This window comes from Oryzias latipes, chromosome 12 (assembly GCF_053564925.1).
Source record: "Oryzias latipes strain Hd-rR chromosome 12, Olatipes_Hd-rR_3.1".
In the NCBI taxonomy this organism is placed as follows: Eukaryota; Metazoa; Chordata; class Actinopteri; order Beloniformes; family Adrianichthyidae; genus Oryzias; species Oryzias latipes.
Genome location: NC_136248.1, coordinates 2,089,931 through 2,114,307, shown reverse-complemented (window position 1 = coordinate 2,114,307; position 24,377 = coordinate 2,089,931). Strand labels below are relative to the sequence as shown.

At 43.6% G+C, this 24,377-nt stretch overlaps 1 protein-coding gene and 1 long non-coding RNA gene across 6 annotated transcripts in view; one reads left to right on the top strand and one right to left on the bottom strand.

Moving 5' to 3' along the window:
- wdr7 (WD repeat domain 7) overlaps window positions 1-24,377 on the bottom strand; it is a 104,008-nt gene that overhangs the window by 36,965 nt on the left and 42,666 nt on the right. For all 5 annotated transcript variants that reach the window (XM_023961066.2, XM_023961069.2, XM_023961068.2 and 2 more), the window contains 2 exons: window positions 23,629-23,752; window positions 5,852-5,965 (listed from right to left, as the gene is read on the bottom strand). In XM_023961066.2, the coding sequence (XP_023816834.1) occupies window positions 5,852-5,965; window positions 23,629-23,752 (238 nt within the window). The remainder of the gene's footprint in view (window positions 1-5,851; window positions 5,966-23,628; window positions 23,753-24,377) is intronic.
- Window positions 9,093-9,613, top strand: LOC144996244 (uncharacterized). Its single transcript, XR_013659259.1, has 2 exons — window positions 9,093-9,159; window positions 9,401-9,613. It is a non-coding gene; the product is annotated as an uncharacterized LOC144996244 (long non-coding RNA).

Here is a 24,377-nt window from a genome sequence, read left to right as displayed (position 1 = left end):
TAGCCGCATCAGCCTAACACAAACATGTGTAGACACTCTCTCAGCCAACATTTCTGCACACAGATGTGCAAAAACGATCCCACAGCACTTTTTCTTCTTTTTCCTTTCTTTCTTACTGAACATCAGGTTCAGCATTACAGCTGGCAGATGATGAGCTAAGGAAATATGTAGAACTAGATTGTTGGAACTTGTTAGTTCTCATTTTAAACCACAGGATCAAGTAAGGGTTAATGGCTGACGAAGTGTGCATTATCCCTTTTTAACGCACGCCGTGGAAGCCTGAACGCGTAGGATGGTTGCTTCCGCGAAGTGCGTTAAAAAGTCATAATGCACAATTCGAAGGCCATTAGCCCGCTTATACCATGGTCACTTACAAAAGAAATGGATAGTAACCAGTTTTTAGTCCTTAATTCTTGTTTTTTTTCCAATTTGGATCGCTTTTCTCACAAAAAGCTAACTATTTGGTACGTGGTGCGGCGCCGCACTACCGCTGCAGATTCGGCTATATAAAGCGATATATATATGCCGATCGCCCCGATGGCTTGAATAAAGCATCAGTTCAGAGAGAAAGTTCTCCTCTTACTGCTTGTTTTAGTCCAGATGATGAAGCAAAAGGTTGTTTTAAAGAAGCCGGCGCAGTGATACAAAACATTTAAGCTAGCTGACCGGAACTTCTATCACCGTGCGGTTATCCTGTGGATCATCACTTTTTAATGCACACCCAGCAGCCAATCAGAATCGAGTATTCATCCAGACCATGGTATAAACTATGTCACACAACAAAGACAACACTACAAATGTAGAGTTCAATATAGAGACATTTCAGATTTATAACGTGTTCTAACTTTTGTTTTATTTTTTAGCACAGGTTCCCGTCTGTTCTACTTTGTTCCAGCTGTTTGTAAACCAGAGAAACCAGCGTTACATTCCTTCACACCCTTCATTTTTGGACAACTGCCTCACTGTTCAACAGTAATGTTCTCCAGCAGCAGCTGGCCGTTCGCCGCATGTGACAATGCAATCATCGGGAACAATCCAAGCGGTCACACTCTGAACCTTCATCTCTCCGTCCGTTCAATCTGTTCTGAGCAGAAATTTGATCTGTGACACCCCCCCCCCCCCCCCCCCCCCCAGCTCCTGGTATTAGATTAATGAGGGAGGTCGGCGTTTCAGCTAACCAAATCCCAACTGAGCTAATGACCAAGAGGGGAGGGTCGCCCTGGCCTTCGACCTCCATCACGGTGGACCGCTTGCACTGAAGCAAAGTGAGGAGGGAAGGATGCAGAAGAGAAAAAGAAAATCTCACAATCTTAAATCTGACGGCTGTCCTTTTCCCCCAAAACAGAAACCAAGGATCTGCTTCTGACAGCAAAACGCTTTTATTTCAGAAAAACGACATTCCAGCAAGCGGACATGATGAGGACAGACCCACTCCTCCATCCCGCAGAGGAAGAAATGCCCCGCAGCACACAAAAAGGTGGAAGAGTGTGAGGAAAGTGGTGGATGGGGTCAAACTGTGACCTCTGACCTCTCTGCAGTCACTCCCCCCATCCAAGATGAGCTGAAGCAAAGATGGGTGGAGCCAGTCTTCCCTCTAGCGTAGAGCTGTAGTTTCACTCTCCAGCTAAAGACTCAACGAGGTCTGAGGAATCAGCTGCGTTTCAAACCACACTTCCACCTTAAGGATGTGGAGACGGACCAAAGCTCTCCATCTGCAGGATCCCACAGAGGTGCTGGGCCGCCCCAGACATCCAACCAAAACAGTCGTCCAGAAATCTCGACTTTTTACAGCCCATGTCTTTAGACTGAAAATGACTTCGGCACAATAATTCTTTGCCATCAATCATGCCTGCAGTGATTACATGTGTGTGTGTGCACGTGTGTGTGTGTGTGTGTGTGCACACACGTGTGTGATACCCAGTGATGTGGATCCTAATGACATCCCTCGATACCACGAGGGACATAATTACAGTGCGTGTTTGTATGAGCACTGGATTGTCTGTGTGTGCATGTGTGTGTGTGTGTGTGTGTGTGTGCGCATGTGCTGATGGCTGTGGGAGGAATTGCAGCTGAATCACTGAGCAACAACTGTTGTCACCTGCACATCCTGACTTGTGTGTGTGTGTGTGTGTTCTAGGGAGGAGGGAGACAACAAAATGATGAGAATAGTCTATCGCCGTGGAAACGGCCTGCAGCCAAGTGTCTGCACAGCTGTCGACATCTCTGTTCTGCTTCTTCTTCTTTGTCCTCGTATCTCTTGTCCTCTTCCTTCCTTTCATCAAACATGCATTTGTTCATCATTTCTGTCACTTGTCACCTTTTCAACAAGACCTGTGCGCAATGACAGGACAGTGTGGCGATGCTGCGTGGACCAAAGCGCCGTTACAAAGAAAGAGACCCCAAAAATGATTTTTATTTTAAAAACATACAATAAAATTTAAAAAAGAAAGACTAAGCAAGAAATGTTACAATCAATTTGTATTCATTCATTGTTGCTTTATATGAATCCTGGATTCCTATAAATTCTGTCATCACTCACACATCTGTTTTCATTGAACTAAATCTTTGACTTGGTTTTATATTTTTTTGGACATTTGACAAAAACAAAAACCTAAGAATTGAAAAAAACAACTAATAAGTAAGGGATAATGGCCGAAGAAGTTTCCATTCGCGTTGGACGGTTCAGGTTTCCGCGGCGTGCGATACTTTCTGATAATGCACACTTCAAAGCCCACTAGACCATGGTCACTTACAAAAGAAATAAATATTCAACCAGATCGTTTAGATCACTTTTTCCACAAAAAGTGGACCATTTGTAACGTGAAGCGTTACAAAATCGCGCTGCTTAATTCAGTTCAATTCCATTTTATTTGTATAGCCCAAAATCACAACAACAGTCGTCTCAATGGGCTTCGTACCGGTAATTGTAAAGTAAACATACAATCCAAAAGGATAATGAATACATACAATTCAATAGGACTAAACGAAACTGGGCATCTCTGCCCTTAGACCCTCCTACGCGGTTAGGAAAAACTCCATAAAAAAGAGAAAAACCTCAGGGGGGGGCGACATGAAGGAGGGATCCTCCCCCAGGATGGACAGGTGATGTACCAGAACTCTTAGAGAAGAATTAACTTATCTAACGCTACAACTACATATTTAAATAGTCCAGCAGATGAGCTTCATTCAGATGAGCGTAGCCGGCTCAGCCAGCAACGACCTCGACTGCAGCGGCAAAGGAAAGTCATATTTACGCTGATGATCACGATGTGTTAAATAAAGCATCAGTTCAGAGAGAAAGTTCTCCTCTAACCGCTTGTTTTGGTCCAAATGAAGAAGATAAAGTTTGTTTTAAAGAAGGTAGAGCAGTGATACAGAACATTTAAGATATGTGACCGGAACTACTTTTTTTAGGTGTACAGCATCACTTTTTAATCCACACTCAGCAGTCAATCAGAATCCAGAATTTTTGGTAAAATTACTAATGATATTAAAATGCAAGTATATAAAACAAAACACACAAAAAGAAACCACTAAATGTATGCAGATCAGCGCAAACAGTACACTTGAGCCTCGTTTTCATTGAGTTAAATGGTCCGGTCCGGTTTAGAATGGTCCAGAAAATTAAGGTGAGCATTTACACTAGAGGTTGGACCGTCACGGTGTATGCGGGGTGAAGCCAACAACAACAATGGAGGTCATCCAGAAGCTCATTTTTTCCAGCTTGGCTTTTGGTTTTTCGTAGGTACAAAACATTTCATGTTGTTCGAGAAAAGACTGAGAAGACGAATACAGACTTTCTTTTTTCATAATGACTTTCAGCCAATCAACGGGTTTCAACAGTAGCTCCGCCTTAACCGGTCCATTCCATTTTTCTATGGACCTACAACCAACGAGGGCTCAAATAAAATGGTATGGTTTGGCCCGGTTTAGTGGGTCCATTTTATACTGGAAGTGCTCAATTGATTCAAGTGGGACCAGACAATACCACTTAGTGGAAACGAGGCTCTAGAGTTGTGCTCCAATCATTTTTTGATCCATTTTCAGATCTAGTGTTCCTAGTGGTCTTTTAATTAGGACTACGCAGTTTTAGCCAAAAAAAAAAGATTTCTGGGACATAGTTTCTGCGTAAGAGCAAGCCTCTGCTGACATCCCATCATCCCTTTGTTTACACTCTCCTGCTAGCTTACAGCCAACCTAACATTAGCGGTTCAACAATATAGGCAGCAACATCGTAGCTATCCAGCCGTACGGTTCTGATCCAGATTCCAGCTCAGAAGAGGAAAACAAAGATGTCCTTGATCCCTTTGTCTGACAGTGGATGATCAGAAAGGGGCGGAGCTGGAAGACTTTGGCCCCGCCCATTTCAGTTTCTACATTACAACTGAGAGCTTTTTCAAACAGCGTTTTTTGCATCTGCTCCTAATTTAACATGATTTTAATAAAGAACTCAGAAAGGCAGTTTTAATCTTAATTTATCCTCTGAATGTCCTATAACAAGAGAAAAATACTACAGGAACACGCTAAAAACACCCAAAACCCTATTTTCATTGGCAAGTGTCTTTCAATGTTTTTTGGAGTAATTTCCAAAGACTGTATAAAATGTTGCACAGTCTCCAAATCTGACTCCAGCAAAGTAAAGATCCTTTAAATGGATTGCTATGCCCTGAAAACTAATGGTCAGAGTCCACATTTCTAACCTGCTTGGCAACATAAATGGAGCTTTTTCCTAATTTAGTTTGACAGAGACGTTCTTCTTCCTGCTGCTTTCCCGAATAAAATTCAAACGGTGGATTTAATCAGAGAAGGACAACAAACAAAGAAAGCCAGTGGAGCGAAGGATCAGATTTTACAGCGTTTGAGGCGTCTGCTAACAGATTTAATACAGCAGAGACCGGAGGGGAAAAAAAAGCCTGGCTGTCAATAGTAGAAAGATGAGCTGTGAGAAATGATAAATTGTACTACACATCTGTGATATTGACTGATCTCTGGGATGGAAGGATGGCAAAAGGAAGGACAGTTGTCTACAAAACTAAAACGATGGCAGCTCTTTTCATTTCCACAAAACAAGAAGAAAATATGATGAATAATTTCTAGACAACCACTAAGATTCATGATGAAATAACACAAACAGTGTTCCCTAACGTGTGTGTGATGAAAACATTCAGGAAATCTTCTCCAAGAACTGTTGTGTAGTTTCTCTCAGTGTTTTCCGTGTCTGTGTGTGTTTTGTGAAGGCATGTGTACACATGTGCGTTAACCTGTTTTAAAAACCATGTGGGTCAAGACCCAATCCAGAACACACCAACCAGCAGAGTTTACCAGGTAAGGGTAAAGTGTGTAGCGAGGTGTTTTACAGCCTTAAAGCGTAATCCCACTTTGTGGATTCCACCAATCGCAGGTTGTTTTTAAAATGTAACCCCCCACGATAAACAACGGTTTATGCAAAACGCTACCAGAACCGCAAAGCCTAACCTCTGTGAACAGCAACACACGTCTCATTAGTCCTAGCATTACCAAGAAAGCTAACATTTCAACTCGTGAAGGTCCGTTTGCGTTTTCTATCAGAGACTCGATTACGTGGTCTTTTGTTTTAGCTGTAGCTGATGTAGCATGATAGTGGTGACAAGAAACACGGACAAAAGTTTTTAAAACTGACAGATGTGGATTCTTTGCTCCATCTAACCAAAATGATTTGAGAATATCTGGTAAATTTAAAGGATTGCATAACAGAGAGTCGGTGAGACTTTACACATTCTTCTCAAATGTCCCTAAGATATTAGTCTAGAAAAGATGCTAGCATGTCATAGCGATCAATATATATACACCGGTATATACATATGGCCTTTACCTGCAGTGATGTCATCATCCGTCACATCTATTTCCTCTTCAGGAGCTTTGGCTTCTATTGGCTGAGCCTCAGGAGGGGGCGGAGCTGCAGGGGAGGGCTCTGTAGTCGTCCCAGCTGAGGAAAAGAAGTACAACCATTTCTGTTATTGATCAAAGAGAGCAAGTATTGTTAGAGGTGTCTGCGTCTAACCTGCTCTTGACACAACGTTCCTGGATTGTCCTCCTTAAAAGGCTAACTCTGCTGGTTAAGAAGCTAATAAAGATTGATTGGGCCTCCCTGATATAGGAAGGATTCAGGAGAACACACACACAAACACACACACACACACACACACTCACACACACCTATAGCTGAAGTCTTCATTTAACCCTTATCTCTCAATTGCCAATTAAGAGTGGCTTTCATTAGCAGACGGTGCTAATTAATGATGCTGCACTAATGAAGGAAGGCGCTAAAGGTAACAGAGTGGTCCTGGCCTAATCTGAAACATTGCAGCTAATGAATAACATTGATTATCCCACCCCCACCCCCACCCCCCCATGATTACAGAGCATGTCTTCATAGCAAAGAGTGGTTGGAAGCCAACCATGTTTAGGAGTGGGCAGAGAGTGCCTGATTTTAAAAAATGCTTTGATTCCAAATACGAAAACACAAATGTCCCTTTAAAATGTAAACGGCTGTTCTCATTACAGCCCACACACATAAAGAGATTATTAAAAAAAGCTTTAATTACAACGAATGCAATGCCATTGATAAATCCTGGAAGTGCTTCATGATTCAATTACCCTGCTCACACACACTACACTTCATTTCACACATCCACACACTCACAGACAGGAGGCAAATACACAAACTCACTGTTAATTATACCTCCTCAAGATAAAACCTATAAAAACCTATTTGAACTTAAATAAAATGTAAAAAAACAGAAACAAGCTAACTGAAGGAAGGTCTCAGTTCTTTTCACATCTTTCTCCTCCCCAACTCTCACAACAACACCTAATGGTTGTGTGGACACCACTGTGCACTGAAACTGTTGTGTATCCATCCAGGAGCATCACAAACACATGTACCATTCCTCTATTATTGGCAGATGTTATGGTTAGTAGAGGAGCCTGATAAGTGTTACCATGGTTACGTGCTAACTTTTTTTTGCCTCTCTCTAATGAGTGGCCACCCTATTTTGTCCCCCGATAAATATTAGGATTCGCCATCTTGAAATGGCTGCGTTGAAGTTTTAGTGACTTTTTCCCATCACATCATCAAACACGGACCAGCGGGTCTTTGGCGCCCGTCTCCGAGCTCGCCACACGTTTCGAGTCTTTTCCACGCAGCACAAAGCGCAGAGAAATCAGACGTTCAGGAGGAGAAGAAGGGATGGAAATGAAAGAGGGGGGGAATGAGTGGGAAGGCGGGGGCGTGTTGGCCGACTCCAAGGTCAAGCTTGTCATGTCAGTTGTGACACATGGCTCCCAGCATGCCTTGTTAGCCGCCAGGACCCCCGCCTCTTCCTCCTCCTCATTTCTTCACTTCTTGCTCCTCAGTGACGCAGTCATCAGCTGTTTCTCAGCTTTAAGCTAAGTCTCAGTGCAATCTCTTTTATTTTATATCATGTACCCAAAGGTGGAGCGCCGTTGCATCTGCCTCCCAGTGTGTGCACAGAACCTAAAGACCGCGTACAGAACCGGACCGGGAAGAAACTCTCTCATCGCAGTCGGAAAGTACTTTGTGAGGCTGCAGGGAAGAGCAGGGCTGATATCCTGCATCCTGCAAAAGTATGACTACATGATGGCTCAGACGATCTTGGAGAGGCAACTGAAATCATCTGCTCAGTTCCTCATGCGTGCCGCCATATAATGAGTGTTTTCAACAAAGCCAAAAGCATCATTGACCTTTTCACATTCAAAGGTTCGCTGAGCCGTACGTTACACCATGGAAGCAAACTGTGGGGAAAAGTGAATCTTTCCATCCCAACCAGTATGTTTATGTCAAACATGAGCGCTGCCAACTTTAACAAGGATTTAGGATTTGTGGTTTTATTACATGACAAAAGACTTAAGGCCCGTACACACCGGGACGAATATTCGCCAGGCGTTATTCGCCAGCGTTTTTCGCCACGTCTTTTGTGTTCACACCCAGGCGATTTTCGCTGACGATGAGTGGAGTGAACATGCAATTTCATTCCCTGACATTAGATGGCGCTTAATGTAAAACAGAAATACTCCTGTACACAAGGTGGCGCTGCGCAACTTTACGCTTCTTAAAGTCGCTTTTCACTCAGAAGAAGAGAGCAAGTATTTACGCGCTTGTCAGAATCATACAAAGAAAACATGAATATTTCAAGCACCAGTAGCTCCAACTGGTACTTGGTAAGGGGATATTTTAGAATGTCCGTCATTATTTCTTCGCGGCAGTGTAGACGCTACTTGGCGTCTATCTTCTTCGCTGGTATGTGTGCTCAGCAAGGCAGTTTTGTGTTTGAGCGCCCCCAAGTTGTGTTTTACTGTAACTTCAGAAGCTCCAGACACGTGTGCAAAAGCGCCATTCTCATTGGTCGAATAGAATAAAATAAAAAAAAACGAACCCGAGGCGTTTCTTTTTTTGACACTTTGACGCGTGGCGTTTTTTCGCGTCGGTGTGCACACTCTCATTGGTGCCCTTTGTTTAGTCACGAGGCGTTAAACGTCGGTGAAAATCGCCGGCAAAATTCGTCCCGGTGTGAACGGGCCTTTAGGGTGAGCCAACGGAAAGCTTTTTCTTCATTATTGCATTATTAGACACATTTGATAAATGTGTGTTATTTTTTCTAAACGTTTGTTTTGTAATACACACATAAAAGAAGACTGAACACAAAAACCAAGGTTTGAACTGAATCAGTGAAATGTTGCATCCCTGCTATTTGTTTATTACAGGGAATTCCCTTAAAAATACCACCTTGTTGTTTGCATCTATGCTACATTTTTTTTGTTCTTGTTTTTCTCTGCTGTCAGTTGCTATGGTAACGAACAAATTTCCCACGTGTGGTATCAATAAAGTAAGTCTGATTCTGATACTCACTACATAGTGCACTATAGACCACAATGCATTGCGTCGGAACAATTTTGCCAAAAGAATGTATTTGTAACAGGACGTGATCTGTTCATTTTAATTACACAAAATATTGACTGTCTCTAAGTTTCTTTCCCCCCTTGTATTCTGTGTTGGGTTTTGTAGCCCCTCCTTAATGTGTTCTTCTTCGTGGTTTTCTCTTTATAAGGTTGGCGCTTTCTTTCCCTCTCTCCTTTTTGTTTTACTGTCCAGCGGGAGAGGTGGGTGTCCTGTAATGTTAGCCATATGAATCCTCATTTTATGTTAATTATTGTGCCATATACTGTTATTATTTGGAATCTGTTATGAAAAACATAAAAACCTTTGTAGATGTTAACTGTTTATTTCAGAATAAGAATTTCCCGTTCATGTTCTGTGCTCCCTCTACCTCTCACCCTCATGTAGGAGCTAATACGGGATGCTAACACCGTAATTTCTATTTTCTTTTTGGAAAATTGCCAGATACGCAATAAACGGAGGTGGTCTCCAAGGGTGCTGATGTGTCCCGAGATCTTTTGACTTCCTAAACACAACGCAGAAGTGATCCGGTTACACTTGGTGCCGTTAGACCCGTCCTATCGCGGATCAGCAATCTCTGTCGCCATCACCGTCTCTGCATGATCCAGACCACCTCGCAGGCGGCTAACAGCGGCAGTTTGTAACGGTTGAACTGTTCCCTGCACATTGACTTACAGGTTTTTCAACAGCCCGTTGAATAAGGGCGCAATTTTACCTGTGCTCTGACTGACAGGTGTTGTTTTTTTTTTGTTTTGTTTTTTTTACATGCGTCGGCTTGCTTATTGTCAAGTATGTTGTTACATGGCAATCAACATTTCTGATTTTTTTTTCATGAGTTAATAAGAAACAGTTTTTTCCCCCCATTCTTTTTCTGTTTTTAAGTACTGTGGCTGCACCAACACAGCATACTTTCTGTTGAGGTGATTGATATTTGTGGGACCCTGAAACCGGAAAATATGTCTGAACAAAAGTTTACCAGTCATCAGATTTGTTCTGGTTTGGGGAGGGGTCAGCCCTTGCTTTCGTTTGGGAGGGGAAGATTTATGAGGCCCAGCAACTTTCATTGTGTCACAGAACAGTCAGAAATTTCTCCTCCTCTAATCCCTGCTGCAACTTCCACACCTGTTGCAAATGCCCCCCCCTAGTCCCACCCAAGTTATTACAGTTGAAACGCTCAGCACTGTAATTAGCGACTTGGCAAAACAGATTGGGGACAATATCACAGCAAATCTCAGTGTGATGCAGCACAACAAACCTGTCCAATCACAACCCGCCGAGAGACAACCCTCAGAACACAATGAACAGTTAAGAGTGGTGATCCAGCCGGAAGCTAAAGCACCACCGTATTTTAGGGGTGACCAAACAGATACCTTTTCTATTGATGAGTGGGAAGATATGATGAGATGTTACTTGTCCAGACTTAATTGTGGATCTCAACAAGCATTTGACTTAGTGATGTCCAGACTGATGGGCAAGGCCAGGGATGTAGTGAAAGTGTCTATGCGCTGCCATCCCACACTGAGTGATGCTGAATTGATGGATGTTGTTTTTGACATTTTGAAGCGCAACTTCAGTGAGCTAACATTCTCTGATCTTCCAATGAAGGACTTCTACAATACATTGCCATTTCTTGGTGAAGACGCAATGGATTATTGGATCCGCCTTAACAAAGCTATGGATGTTGCCATTGAGTGCCTTCGCAGGCGAGGCAGACTTGTGGAAAACCCAAGTGCTGAGGTTGTCATGATGTTTATTAACCACTGTCCTGACGCCCGCCTTGCACTGTCTTTTCAGTTAAAAGACCCTCACGAATGGACAGCAGCTGAAGTACAGAAGAAATTGGACAGCTCAGGGCTCCAGACTAACTTTTTTCACTAGGAGCACAGTGGCCCCCTAACTGAAAATTTTAGGGGCGCAACCAGAAAATTTAGGGGCGCATACCGTAAATCAACATTCTAACCAAATCTACTAATTTCCACTGTATTACTAATAAATACTTTAATAATAGATGCAGAAATTACAATGTGCTGTTCCAAATGCAGTGTCACATTTTATTCTGCACTTTTGAAGATGCAACAAGAAGGTAAACTGACAGCAGCATCACTGTCATGACAGTACAAATAAGTAAAGAAAACGGATGGAAATTTATCTTTGTGACACTAAATAGGTGCAGCCAAGATGCACAATAAGCGTGTTTGAGATCACCCAGGTGAACTCAACGCTGCGCAGATCACCTGGTGTGTGACATATATTTTTGTTTTTGCTCCAACATCAACTGTCAATCATCACAAAAATATCGCGAGAAAGGGGTGGGAGCAAGGGGCAAACCTACCCGGACACAGCTGGAAACTGAACTGACTGAAAGCTGCCCTACAGACTACAAAACAATGCATTATGGGACATGTGTCCTGATGGTTTTTGTAGTGGAGTGATTAATTAAAATAATTTAAAATACCAATTCATTAAAAAAGGCTACATACATTACAAAACATTAAAATAATCATAAAATATATAATAACACAGATCATACTAAGGGGGAGAAGAATATTAAAACTAAATTGAATGTTAAGGACAACTCCATCTTCCTGTCCTCCTTCAGTCTTGCTGCAGATTCGCTTTCATCTCACAGCCCCCCCCCCGGTCTCCCAAACGATCCAGGCGAGGTGCCGGTTCATCTCAAACACGTCTATCGTTGCATTTTCCCCACGTATTTTCAGTGAGTCTAAAACTAATGTTGTTTTTGCTCGAGCGTGTTTAAAGTTCAAGCCCCGTTAGCTGTCACGCATGTAGGTGTGGGACATTTATTCTCCTCAGCTACCCCGACTCCCGCGGGAGCGGTGTGCTGCCGTAACGGCCGTGCATAACCCTTTGATGCGCCGCCGTAACCGTAACCAAAACCCAAACCTTCCTCCGGTTCTGTGCGGCCCAGAGAAAAGTTCAGCACGGACTGCATGTATGTAAAAAATTACGAGCGAATAAATACGTTCTAAAGGAAAGTAAGGAACTTCTTAATGTGGCCCGGGGAGGGAGGGGGCTGTCAGGTTTCCTGCTTTCAAGCCCTGTCATTGTCACGCCCCCAAGAGTCATTTACTCCACTGTGATTGGTTGGTCATCTCCGTGCACGACGATGAAAAAGTGTCATTCATACAAACTGGCGGGCTGCAGTAACGTTAAACCTTCATATTAAGGCGGGGGCCGCAAAATATCATCTTGGGGGCCGCAAATAGCCTGCGGCCGCGAGTTTGAGACCCCTGCTGTACACTCTGGCACGGGTACACGAGCTGCAGGTCGGAAGAACGAATCAATAGTTCGCTTGCTCATAGCTCAGACGCACATATCAGGTTGTGATATTTGTCTCAGTTTCCTTCCCACAGATGTTTACGCGCGCTCGATTATCTCTAGGCCCCTCCCCCTACACGCATTTTAGCCACTCACAGTGGCATTCCCTATTCTTCTCACACGCAGTGGCCGCCTCACAGACAGGTATCAGGCGAGAGTGTACGTGCTCGCGTTTCATGAGTATGTGCGCGAGTGTGTGTGTCTGCCTGCGTCCGTGTGCGCTTGCGTCTCATTGATTATTTCATTGATCATTGACGTGCCCCTTCCACGTTTGATGTATAAAAAAATACGAAGGGTGGGGGAGGCAAATTTACTGGTCGCGCATGTGCGACTGGATGTAAAATTCAGTCGCACACTCTCAAATTTTGGTCGCAAAATGCGACCAATTGCTCGCAGTCTGGAGCCCTGCAGCTATTTAGGCAAAATCAAAAGCTCAGTCCCTCAGTCAAAACATGGTTTGAGTCAAACCATTCCCAGTCAGAATGCCCTGAGTTTTACCTGTCAGTCTCAGCTTGATTCTAATGCAGTCGCTTTTCCTACAAAAGATCAACACTGTCATCCTTCGCAGGTTTCACAATCAACCAATGTCAATGGCCAACATCAGTCTGTTGGTGATGTTCGAACCCCTCAACACTCAACGGTGACTGCTGATTCTGCTGCTAATACATTCATTTCTTCACAGCCCATAATTGAACATGCCACCCAACAAATGGTGAACATGTTTGATAAAGTTCTGTCACTGTGTACTTCTTCTCTTACAACTGATCGTCGGAGACAACAGCAAAATGGCCGTCCACATGGTCAGCAGAAATTTGAACATTTCCCATGCAAGGTCTGTAGTTCAAAAGACCACACTACCCACGCTCATTGCAGACTATTTAGACTATGCCTCAACTGCTTTGGTTCAGGACATGTGAAACGTGACTGTACATTGGTGGCTCAGAAACCACCAACAGTAGTTCCCTCTTCTAGCACTGATTTAAACTAGCAAGCCCATGTGAAGAGAGGGGCAGCATGGGTCACACGGGAAATACCCTCAGAAATACAGTAGACCCTTACGCAGTATATGTGAACTGTTGTGAGTCATTGTCAGACAAGAAGACTGTGATTTTTGTTGGATCACAACGAGTAGATCAGGCCTGTGAGTTGTTCTACACCCCCGTGTCTGTTGGAAACAGAGCCGTTTTGAGAGGAATGCTTGATTCAGGGAGCATGTCATGCACAATAAGTGAAGAGGCAGAAAGCAAACTACAGTCTTTTGGTGTTGTACTTACTCTCAAATCTGTCCCCGAAAATGTGGTTATGGTTGGTTGTGGTGGCCTGCTAACACGCCCAAAATGCAATTTGGATCTTGAAGTCTATGGTTTTCGATTTGAAGTGCCAACTTTTGTGGTGCCAGGACAGAGGGATGAACTGATCATTGGTACCAATGTACTCCGTCCAGTTATACAGAAGTGTGACCCAAAATATTGGGAGCTGATATCATCAAGGACTTCAGACCCAGGATGCGATGAGTTTCTCCAGCTTCTCAGTTGCACCTCACGATGGTCTGGCTCCGAGCAACCAGACAAGATTGGATCTGTGAAGTTGAGACAAGCTGTCACTTTACTGCCACAGAAGGAATATGTGGTGTGGGGGAAACTGCCATCTTCTACTCCAGTGTCACCAGGGTGCACTGTGATTGTAGAACCATCTTCAACTCGTTCAGCCCCAAAAAGCATCCTTGTTGGTCGAGTTGTGACACCCATGTGGGGTGACCACTGGATCCCAATGAAGGTTCTCAATCCCACACTCAAACCCATAACACTACGTCGAAACACCAAGATTGCTGATGTATTTTCCTGCGTAGCTGTTGAAGATATGACTTTCTATCAGGGTTTGTGCAAAAGTGTGTCTGACTTTTCAGGAGTGCCCACTGTAACACCAGATCCAACATTTGACCCCGTGAAGCTCCTTGCTGAAAGAGGTTTGGGGGACATCGATGTCCAGAGCTGTGAAGTGTCAGATGAATGTAAGAGGAAACTTGCACATCTCCTGTTGACATACCAAGATGTATTTTCCAGAGACAAACTCGACTGCGGTGAGGCTAAGGATTTTGTCCACCGCATTCATCTCACTGATGATCGTCCATTCCGCCTCCCATATCGACGCGTACCACCAGCCCATTATCAGCAGCTGCGTGAAGTGCTTTCTGACATGGAAATCAAGGGCATTATCAGTAAGTCAGTCAGCGAGTATGCTTCACCTCTAGTAATTGTCTGGAAAAAGTCAGGTGATTTAAGGATATGTACTGACTTTCGTTGGCTGAATGCCAAGACCGTCAAGGATGCTCATCCCTTGCCTCATCAGGCTGACTGCCTGGCTGCACTTGGTGGTAACATCCTTTTTAGCACCATGGATCTGACATCAGGATTTTACAACATTCCACTTCATGAGTCTGACAGACACTACACTGCTTTTACAACCCCTCTTGGTCTTTATGAATACAACCGCCTACCACAAGGTCTATGCAACAGTCCTGCTTCTTTTATGAGGATGATGCTCAGTATCTTTGGTGACCTGAACTTCTCCAAGCTCCTCTGTTACTTGGATGATCTCCTGATTTTTGCACCTACAGAAGATGAAGCCTTGATGAGATTGCAGATTGTTTTCAATCGTCTGAGAGCTAATAATCTTAAACTGTCACAGAAGAAATGTCACTTTCTTCGGAGCTCTGTGAGATTTTTGGGACATGTAATAGATGCTGATGGAGTCTCGGTTGACCAGGAAAAGATCAAGGTTATTTCTGCCTTTGTGAAGAACGATCTCATGAACCCTGATGGCTGCACCCCATCTCAGCAGAAAATCAGATCATTTCTTGGGATGGTACTGTTTTACCAACACTTTATTCCTGGTTGCTCACGTATTGCGAAACCTCTTTATGCTTTGACAGCAGGACAAAAGAGAAAAGCAAAGGGGCGTGGCAAAGCTGGAACCTATCGTACACTCACCCCTCAAGATTGGACACCTGCTTGTGAGAGAGCATTTGAGGGGCTTAAAACTGCGCTACTGAACTGTGTGATGTTGTCCCACCCGGATTTTGAGTCCCCTTCATTCTCTCAACTGACACATCTATGGATGGGTTGGGTGCTGTTTTATCCCAAGTTCCACCTGGTGAATTGAAAGCTAGGCCTGTAGCCTTTGCCAGCAAGTCCCTCAGTCGCAGTCAGACCAAATATCCTGCACACAGACTTGAGTTTTTGGCATTGAAGTGGGCAGTGTGTGATAAGTTTTCCCACTGGCTAAAAGGTCATAGCTTTACAGTTTGGACTGATAACAATCCACTAACTTACATCCTCACTAAGCCCAAACTTGATGCTTGTGAGCAGCGCTGGGTCTCTAAACTTGCCCCATACTCTTTTGACATCAAATACATTCCTGGGAAACAGAATGTAGTGGCAGATGCTTTGAGCAGAACTCCCTTTGTGACCCCATTAGCACAGCGCATTTTGGCAGAGCCATATTCTGAGCTTTTGGAACAGGTCTGTGAAATGAATGGTGATGTAGTGCAAGATTCATTTCATTTAACCTGTCAAACACAGCTGTTAGACAGTTTGTCTGTTGCCAACAATGCCGACATGTCCATGTCACAAGAGGACGTTTCGTCTGTTTTGACTTCTCTGATTGATTGGGATTCTGCTTCCAGGCAGCGTGCAACATATCTGGCTAACCCTTTGACAACACTTGAAAAAACAGACCTGAACATCTCCACTGTCTTTGACCTTGCCGACTTACGTTCTAGACAAGAACAGGATCCTGTTGTTTCAAGGGTGTCTTTCTATGTTGAACGTAAGCAGCGCCCATCAAGGCGAGAACGTTGTAATGAGAGCCGACAAACATTGAAACTACTCAAGCAATGGGAAAAACTTGCCTTTCTAAATGGTATTCTCTACAGAGTGACAAAAGATGCAATAACAAAAAAGAAGAGGTTCCAGTTTGTCGTCCCTGGTTCTTTAATAGCTGCAGTGTTGCGCGGTGTTCATGACGATGCAGGTCACCAAGGACAGCCACGAACATTATCACTTGCCCGTCAGCGGTTTTTCTGGCATGACATGGAGAAGGATGTGCGAGGGCATGTCAGGAACTGCCACAGGTGTGTCCTCAGTAAGACCCCAGAACCTTCAGTAAGAGCCCCTTTAGAGAGCATTAAGACCAGTGCTCCACTAGAACTTGTGTGCATTGACTTCTGGTCAGCAGAAGACCACAACAATAAATCACTGGATGTTCTCGTTATTACCGATCATTTCACAAAGCTTGCACATGCTTTTCCATGTCAAAATCAAACTGCTAAGTGTGTTGCCAAGAAGTTGTGGCACTGCTTCTTTTGCATTTATGGTTTTCCAGAACGTATTCACTCAGATCAGGTGGCCAATTTTGAGAGTGAACTTATGACAGAACTCCTTCAGTTGAGCGGTGTTTCTAAGTCTCGCACTTCACCTTATCACCCTATGGGTAATGGGACGACAGAGAGATTCAATCGCACTCTGGGGAGCATGTTGAGGTCTCTTCCTCCAAGATCAAAGCAAAAATGGCCACAGATGATTCAGACTCTGACATTTGTTTATAACTGCACCAGCCATGAGACCACAGGTTTTGCTCCTTTCTATCTAATGTTTGGTAGAGTCCCAAGGCTACCAGTCGACCACATGTTTAAAAGTGTTCTAAAGGACGACAACATTTGTGACTACAATGTTTATGTCAAAACACTTGTTGACGACCTGCGTTCGGCGATGCTTCATGCACAGCGCAATATTGCAAAGGAGCAAAAACATCAGTCTGACCAATATAACAAGAGAGTGAAGGGTCTGCCTCTTTCTCCAGGTGATCGGGTGCTGGTTGCAAATAAAAATGCCAGAGGCAGACGGAAACTATCAGATAGATGGGAACCCATCATCTACACAGTTGTAGCGTCTAAACCCGCAATTCACATTTACAGGATCAGGGATGCCCATGGAAATGAGCGAGTGGTGCACCGGAATCTCCTTCTTGACATCAACTTCTTACCATTGATGGTTGATATAGATAACAATGCATCCTGCTCTGTCAGTGAAACTGCAAACACTGCTCAAGAGGGCGCAGCATTATCGGTTGTGGATGCGGAGGCTGGAACAGTTGAATCTTCTTTGGCTGAGTCTCTGACCTGGCCTAGTGAGTCTGCTGATGACCGTACATCAGAGTGGGTCAGACAATTCCCCACATCTGTGCCTGACAATGTCACATCACCTGGAGTGCAATCTTGTGATGATTCAGTCCACCCTATTTCATGTCCTTCAGAGCCGCATATCGTAGAGCAACCGACAACTAGATTTGGGAGGGTTATTAAACCAGTTTGCTGGCTTATTGACTCTATGGCTCAGATAGAAATACTTTTGGACGTATGAAACATAAAGTTTTTTTTTACATGCATAGGTTTTCTGAATGCATGAAAAACTCGTGTTTGACAGAATTCCTTGTATTTTTATTTGTTTTTCTTGGATGCTTTTCTTTTTTAGTAAGGGAACCTGGAAATCTGTATTTTGTGTAGCTAAACGTTAAGGTGTAAAAGGCACCTTATAATGTCTGGAGTTTTTATTTTTGGGAGTGCTATGACTCTAGCACATCTCAGGTCTCTAACCTTTCATTATGTAGCATGTTGCTGATTTGTTTGGCTCAGTTTATTGATTCCTCAGACCAAAGTCACGTATGCTTTTGTAAATATATTTGTATTTTGTGTAATTCTAAGGGGGTGAGTGTAACAGGACGTGATCTGTTCATTTTAATTACACAAAATATTGACTGTCTCTAAGTTTCTTTCCCCCCTTGTATTCTGTGTTGGGTTTTGTAGCCCCTCCTTAATGTGTTCTTCTTCGTGGTTTTCTCTTTATAAGGTTGGCGCTTTCTTTCCCTCTCTCCTTTTTGTTTTACTGTCCAGCGGGAGAGGTGGGTGTCCTGTAATGTTAGCCATATGAATCCTCATTTTATGTTAATTATTGTGCCATATACTGTTATTATTTGGAATCTGTTATGAAAAACATAAAAACCTTTGTAGATGTTAACTGTTTATTTCAGAATAAGAATTTCCCGTTCATGTTCTGTGCTCCCTCTACCTCTCACCCTCATGTAGGAGCTAATACGGGATGCTAACACCGTAATTTCTATTTTCTTTTTGGAAAATTGCCAGGTATGTGTTAGCGGGCCCTTTTTGTTTTACTGTCCAGCGGGAGAGGAGCTAATACGGGATGCTAACACCGTAATTTCTATTTTCTTTTTGGAAAATTGCCAGATACGCAATAAACGGAGGTGGTCTCCAAGGGTGCTGATGTGTCCCGAGATCTTTTGACTTCCTAAACACAACGCAGAAGTGATCCGGTTACATATTCAAATGTATTATTTTAATAAACCATCAACGTTTGTATCTTCAGAAGACAGCGGACTCATAAACAATTGGGGCAAAATGCTCATTTTAATTAGAATTTAAATTCGTAAAATCAAAGACGTCATATCTGCCGTTTCAAAAAAAGAAAAAAGAAGAAAAAGAAAAGTAGTGAGCATGGTGTCTGAATTGCTTTTAAAATTCAGGGCACTACATAGTGCCGCACTATATATTATTTTTGTAGTTAGGGCGGGAATTCGGACACAGCCTTGTAGAATTTCTGTTTTTGGCTAATGATGTCTGGGCGCCATCTTGTCTGCAGCCAGGTGCCCTTCGTTCTGTTTTGGACACAAATCGACAACAAAAAAGAATCAAAAGTGAAGTGAAGGAATCTGGATAAAAAAGAGGAAGCAGAAAAATGGAGGGAGGCCTTTGCAACAGCAGGCTGATGAGACGAAGCGGGACAGAGAGACCAGAGCTGCTCCCTGATCAAAGCAGGAGCTGCTTCGCACATGCTCACTGTGACCCATCCAACTGGGGGTGACCAAGCATGGCTGAGAGGTTACCATGCTGCGGGTCCTGGTTTCATCAAGTGGCCATGGGAGTCGCCTCCATCCAGCCGACCCAACTCCCGGCCTGCAGCGGGACATCCACGCTCACCCCCCCAGCCCCACGGGTCGGGTTTTATTGTGTGAGAAGCAGCAGCGTTGGCAGTCTTTGTTTCTAGATGTGGTCAGTGCTCCCAGCAGCTGCTCACCAACAAACGGCTCCATGCGAGCAGGCCTCCATTAGCCCCGTCACCATGCTTCCAGCCTGCATTGTTAGGAACGCCTTTGAAGGTAGCTGGTCCACGGAGACGAAGACGCAGTTGTTGGGTTTCCTCTCATCTTCTGAGAGCAGGTCAGCTGCTCTTACTGGCTTTGTGTAGAAGCCCTTAAACAGCCGCAAAGAGCTGAAAGGTCAGCCGCCATCATGACCGGTGTCTGTGTGTGTGTGTTGGTGTGTGTGTGGAAAGCCTCGTTTCCACCGAGTGGTACGGTCCGGTACGGTATTTTGATGGTTTCCATTTAAAAAAAAAAAGGAACCAAACCGTACCATTTTTTGGGCCCATTGGTTGTAGGTCCATAGAAAAATGGACCTACAATGGCCCGGTTAGGGCGGGGCTACTGTTGAAACCCGTTGATTGGCTGAAGGTCATTATGACACAGCACCAAGAAAGCGACTGTATTCCTCTTCACCGCCTTCAGTCTTCTCTCAAACTACATTAAAAGCTTTGAGTCTACGAAGAACCACTAGCCCAGCAGGAAAAAATGAGCTGCTGCATGATCCGAATTTCCTGGACCATTCCAAACTGGACCGAACCGTACCACTCAGTGAAAACGAGGCTTTAGAGTACTTTTACATCACAACAGCCCATTGAGCTCGCTTTACAACAGGGGTGGCCAACTCCGGTCCTCAAGGGCCGATGTCCTGCAGCTTTTAGATAATTCCCTGTTTCAACACACCTGATTTTAATCAACCATCGTCATCACCAAGCTCTGCACAACTCTGTTGATGACACAGTCTTGGGGTCAGGGACACTGGCCCTCGAGGACCGGAATGGCCCACCCCTGCTTTACATAAACTGGAAAATAATTGAAGCGGACTGAACCACCTGCAGACATCACGGAGTGACAACCGCATGCTCCTAAAAAGAGCCTTCAAAGCCTCTACAACACCTTCAGCAACACGTTCAAAACAACTATTCGTGATTAATAATTGTGATCATCTAAAATGTGTTCACGAGGCCGCTGTAAAGTGGGCTTTTCTAACGTTCCTATGAGACGGTGGTCTTTGCCCAGCTTTGAGGAAAAACTCCTGATCAAATATGGCACCTCATCAAGTCATCTGCCCCCTGCTGTGTTTTTCCACATGACATGTTTTTCCTAATCTGCCATTTGCTCTTTATAAGGGAAATCTAAGAAGCTACACTTATAACGGAAATATTAATCATCCTTTAGAGCAGAGCTTAGATCAGTGTTTTTCAACCAGTGTGCCACCACACTAGTGTGCTGTGGGAAATACCCATTCACTGATGTAAAAACATTTTCCATCTCCAGGATATCAGCTCTGTGTTCATCCAAACAGGTCCTGATAAAACACTGAGTAGTTAGGAATATGAAAGATCATTAAATACTTTTTTCTTTGTGTTTATTTGATTCTTTTAAAGCCATTTTGATCAGAATGACGGTCCCGCGATTTAGCCGCAGCTTAAGCTCTGTTTTTGGAAAAGTCCCGCCCCTTTAACTGTCTCCACCAATCATTCTTGGAGTCTTAATCACACGTCATCAGTCTGACCAATCAGAAGTGGTAAAGATTTCACTTCCTTGTTCTGATTCTGCTCATAAAGTCTCTCAGTTCCATCAAAAATACCAGCTACAGCTCGTCTTTAGCGGTGTAGCTTTCCACAGAATCCGGTGTCAGACCGTGGAACAAGTGAACAAAACCACGAAGCTCAGAGAAGAGAGTCTGTCTGCCATCACTACATCTCCCATGATGCATTGGGTTAAATGACAACGTCTCAGCGTACAATGAGTCTTCCTGTTAAACGGCTTGAAACAACAACGAACACATCAACCAGTTTTTCAATCTTCTTGATGAAATCAGAGGTCAGAGGTCAACAGTTTAGTTCTCCTTCCAGGTTTGTGTTTCTCAACAGCCAAACATCCCAGAGTTTGGTCCAAGTCATCTTTCTAACTGAAACACTTTTCTAGGAACGTCTGGATTATTTTAGATGCTAAACTTAAGAAGAAGTAAGAACAACATTTAAGATACAGGATGAAGGTGAAACAGACACAATTAAACTGAATTGAAACAATTTAATCATCTAAAAAGAAATAAAACATTTTTGTTCACTTTTTGTGTAGCTACAGAAAACCTGAATATAACAGTTTTTTGTGTAAAATGTATCAAACATATTGTGATCATATAATTGTTGAAAAATTACAGTTGTCTTTGCACCAACACTTCAAAAATATTTTAATAAAACACTATTTAGAAATAATATATTTGTTTTTTTGTCAGGTCATTTAAATTGCATGTTAATAAACTTAGTTGTTTTTCTCTTAACAGGGTAAAATGTCAAATAATTTAGTAGAAAATTATTACTGAAAATTAACTTTACTTTTATTACAACTTTTAGAAAAAACAGCTGCAGCTTCCAGCTTTTTCTGCCACAATTATCACAAAAATGTACGTGAGATCATGGAGGGACTGTTCATCAATACAGACTAGGAGTTTCTCCTTTTTTCATTTTTGGATGCTGGTGTGCCGCGGGATTTTTGTCAAGGAGAAAGTGTGCCTTGGCTCAAAAGAGGTTGAAAAACACAGCTTACCCATGATTCATGGGGAAATGTGTGTGTTTTAGCGTCAGAGGCAGATCTCAGATCAGCGGGAGTTTTAGGGCCTTGTTCCGAGTACTCGAAGCGACACTTTTCCGTGATATTCCAGGCTTTCCAGGACCAGCAGGAATCATCTTACTGCCTGTTCCAGTACTGCTGTGCAGCACACAGATCAAATTCAGTGACCCTTTCACCTCCCTCGATCTCTGCATCTCTCTCAATCCCTCTGCTCCCTCCCCCTCCAAGCCCCACTTGTCCCCCGAGGTCGCCGGTCCATCACTCCTCCACCTTCCCCGCCTGTGGTACTGCTGTGGTAACACAACACTGGCCGGTGCTGGTTACCATAGCAACCGCTCCCCTGATGAATCCCCAGCATCCTCAGCAACCACAGGGTGACTCCCGAGCACATGCGCGCAGCGTTTTAGACGGCCATTTCTAGTAAAAGAAGGTGGAGATTCACCTTTCTTCCCATCAGCAGGTCTATCTATAGCCAGATGAGAGACACCGAGGAACATGTCCAGAGAAGCAGGCAGAAACAGACAGGGGGGCAAAAGATAAACAACACCATGCGTCTGTGTGCTGCTGCGCCTGCTGCCCCCCCAACACACACACACACACACAAAGAAGAATTTCTTTGTAAATGATGGTGGAAAATAAGTATTTGGTCGTCAACAAACAAGCAGGACTTCTGTCTCTCACAGACCTGAACCTTCCTCTGTAGAGGATCCTCTGTCCTCCACTGGTGACCTGTATTAATGTCACCTGTTTGAACTGGTTATCTATAGAAAGACACCTGTCCACAACCTCAAACAGTCACACTCCAAAATGACCAAAGAGCTGTCTAAGGACACCAGAAACCAAATTGTTGACCTGCACCAGACTGGAAGACTGAATCTGCAACAGGTGAGCAGCTTGGTGTGAAGAAATCACCTGTGGGGGCAATTCTTAGAACATGGAAGACGTCCAAGACCACTGAGAATCTCCCTCCATCTGGGGCTCCCCCCAAGATCTCACCCCGTAGGGTCAGAATGATCACAAGAACGGTGAGCAAAGATCCCAGAACCACACGGGGGACCTAGTGAATGAATTTTAAGTGGGAGAACTTTCCAAATTGGTGGCTGACTAAATAAATAATATCTGTCCCACTGTAAATGCTTATTTTCTGCTCATTATACAAATAAATTAATTAAAATGTATTTTTTCTGAAGTTCCAGCTGTTAGATCAGACCAGACAAGCTAGCTTTGGCTCCACAGAGGATCCCTAAGCCTTTGAGCATGTGGCCGGTTGACCACGGTTCCTTCTTGAACAAAGCGTCAGAGACGGATCGCTACAGACTACTGAGATCTAGGAAATGCTCTGACCTGGTCCTCCAACCATCACAGTTCAGTCCTTTTCTACCTCACTTACACAAATTCATGCATTCATTTCTTCTTCTCCCATCACCTTTTAGCCTAAATGTTCACTTGTTGTCTTAAATGACCCCAACACACAACTGGGTGCTACCATAAAGACATTCTGAATGTCTCATACAACAAATTCCTGCTTTTTGGCAAATACTCACGGGAGCTGACAGCATCCACGTACTGAGGCAGGTAAGGAGCCCACATGTCAATCGTGTCCTTGCGTCCCGACTGGCCGACCCTCCTCAGCTCAGCCAGCAGAAGAGCTTGTGCAGCTTCTCGAACCTGAAACCCCAAAAGAAGCCAGAGTGATCCTTCTGACAGACTGGAACCCCTACGGGGTCAAATGAGGCTCAGCTTGAAGTCAAAGACATTTTAAAAAGAAAAAAAGAAAAGCTAAAAACAGTTTTACACTTTGAAGTAAACAAGGAATTGTTAGGAATAATTAGAAATAGAATAGTTAGAAACTCCCTTTTTACTATTATTACATTTACCTACACCTTTTATTACACTAATGGTTTAAACTTAATTCACCGAGCATGTATTATCATCTTAAAATTATATTGCATCCTAAGACAGCACAACCAAGCTATTGTCCTCACAGTTTCTCCTCATCCTCCCTTTTTACTTTTTGTGTGTTCTGGTGTTTGTGCTCTGGCAAATGTCTGTGGGAACATCAGAGAGATCTGACACTTGAAGCTTTATGACCTTCAAGTATCCAGCCTGCAACAGCATGTGGGTGGGTTTTTCACACCATAGATCCACAGACCATCTTCTGAATATGTAAATGCCAGGTATATATACCAAGCCCTTTTCTGAGTGTCTTTGTTCAGACCTAGTGATCCTGTTCCTCTGTCTGTAACCCTGCGTACAAATCTGTGCTGTTTTGTGCGGAGTAAATCTTCACTGA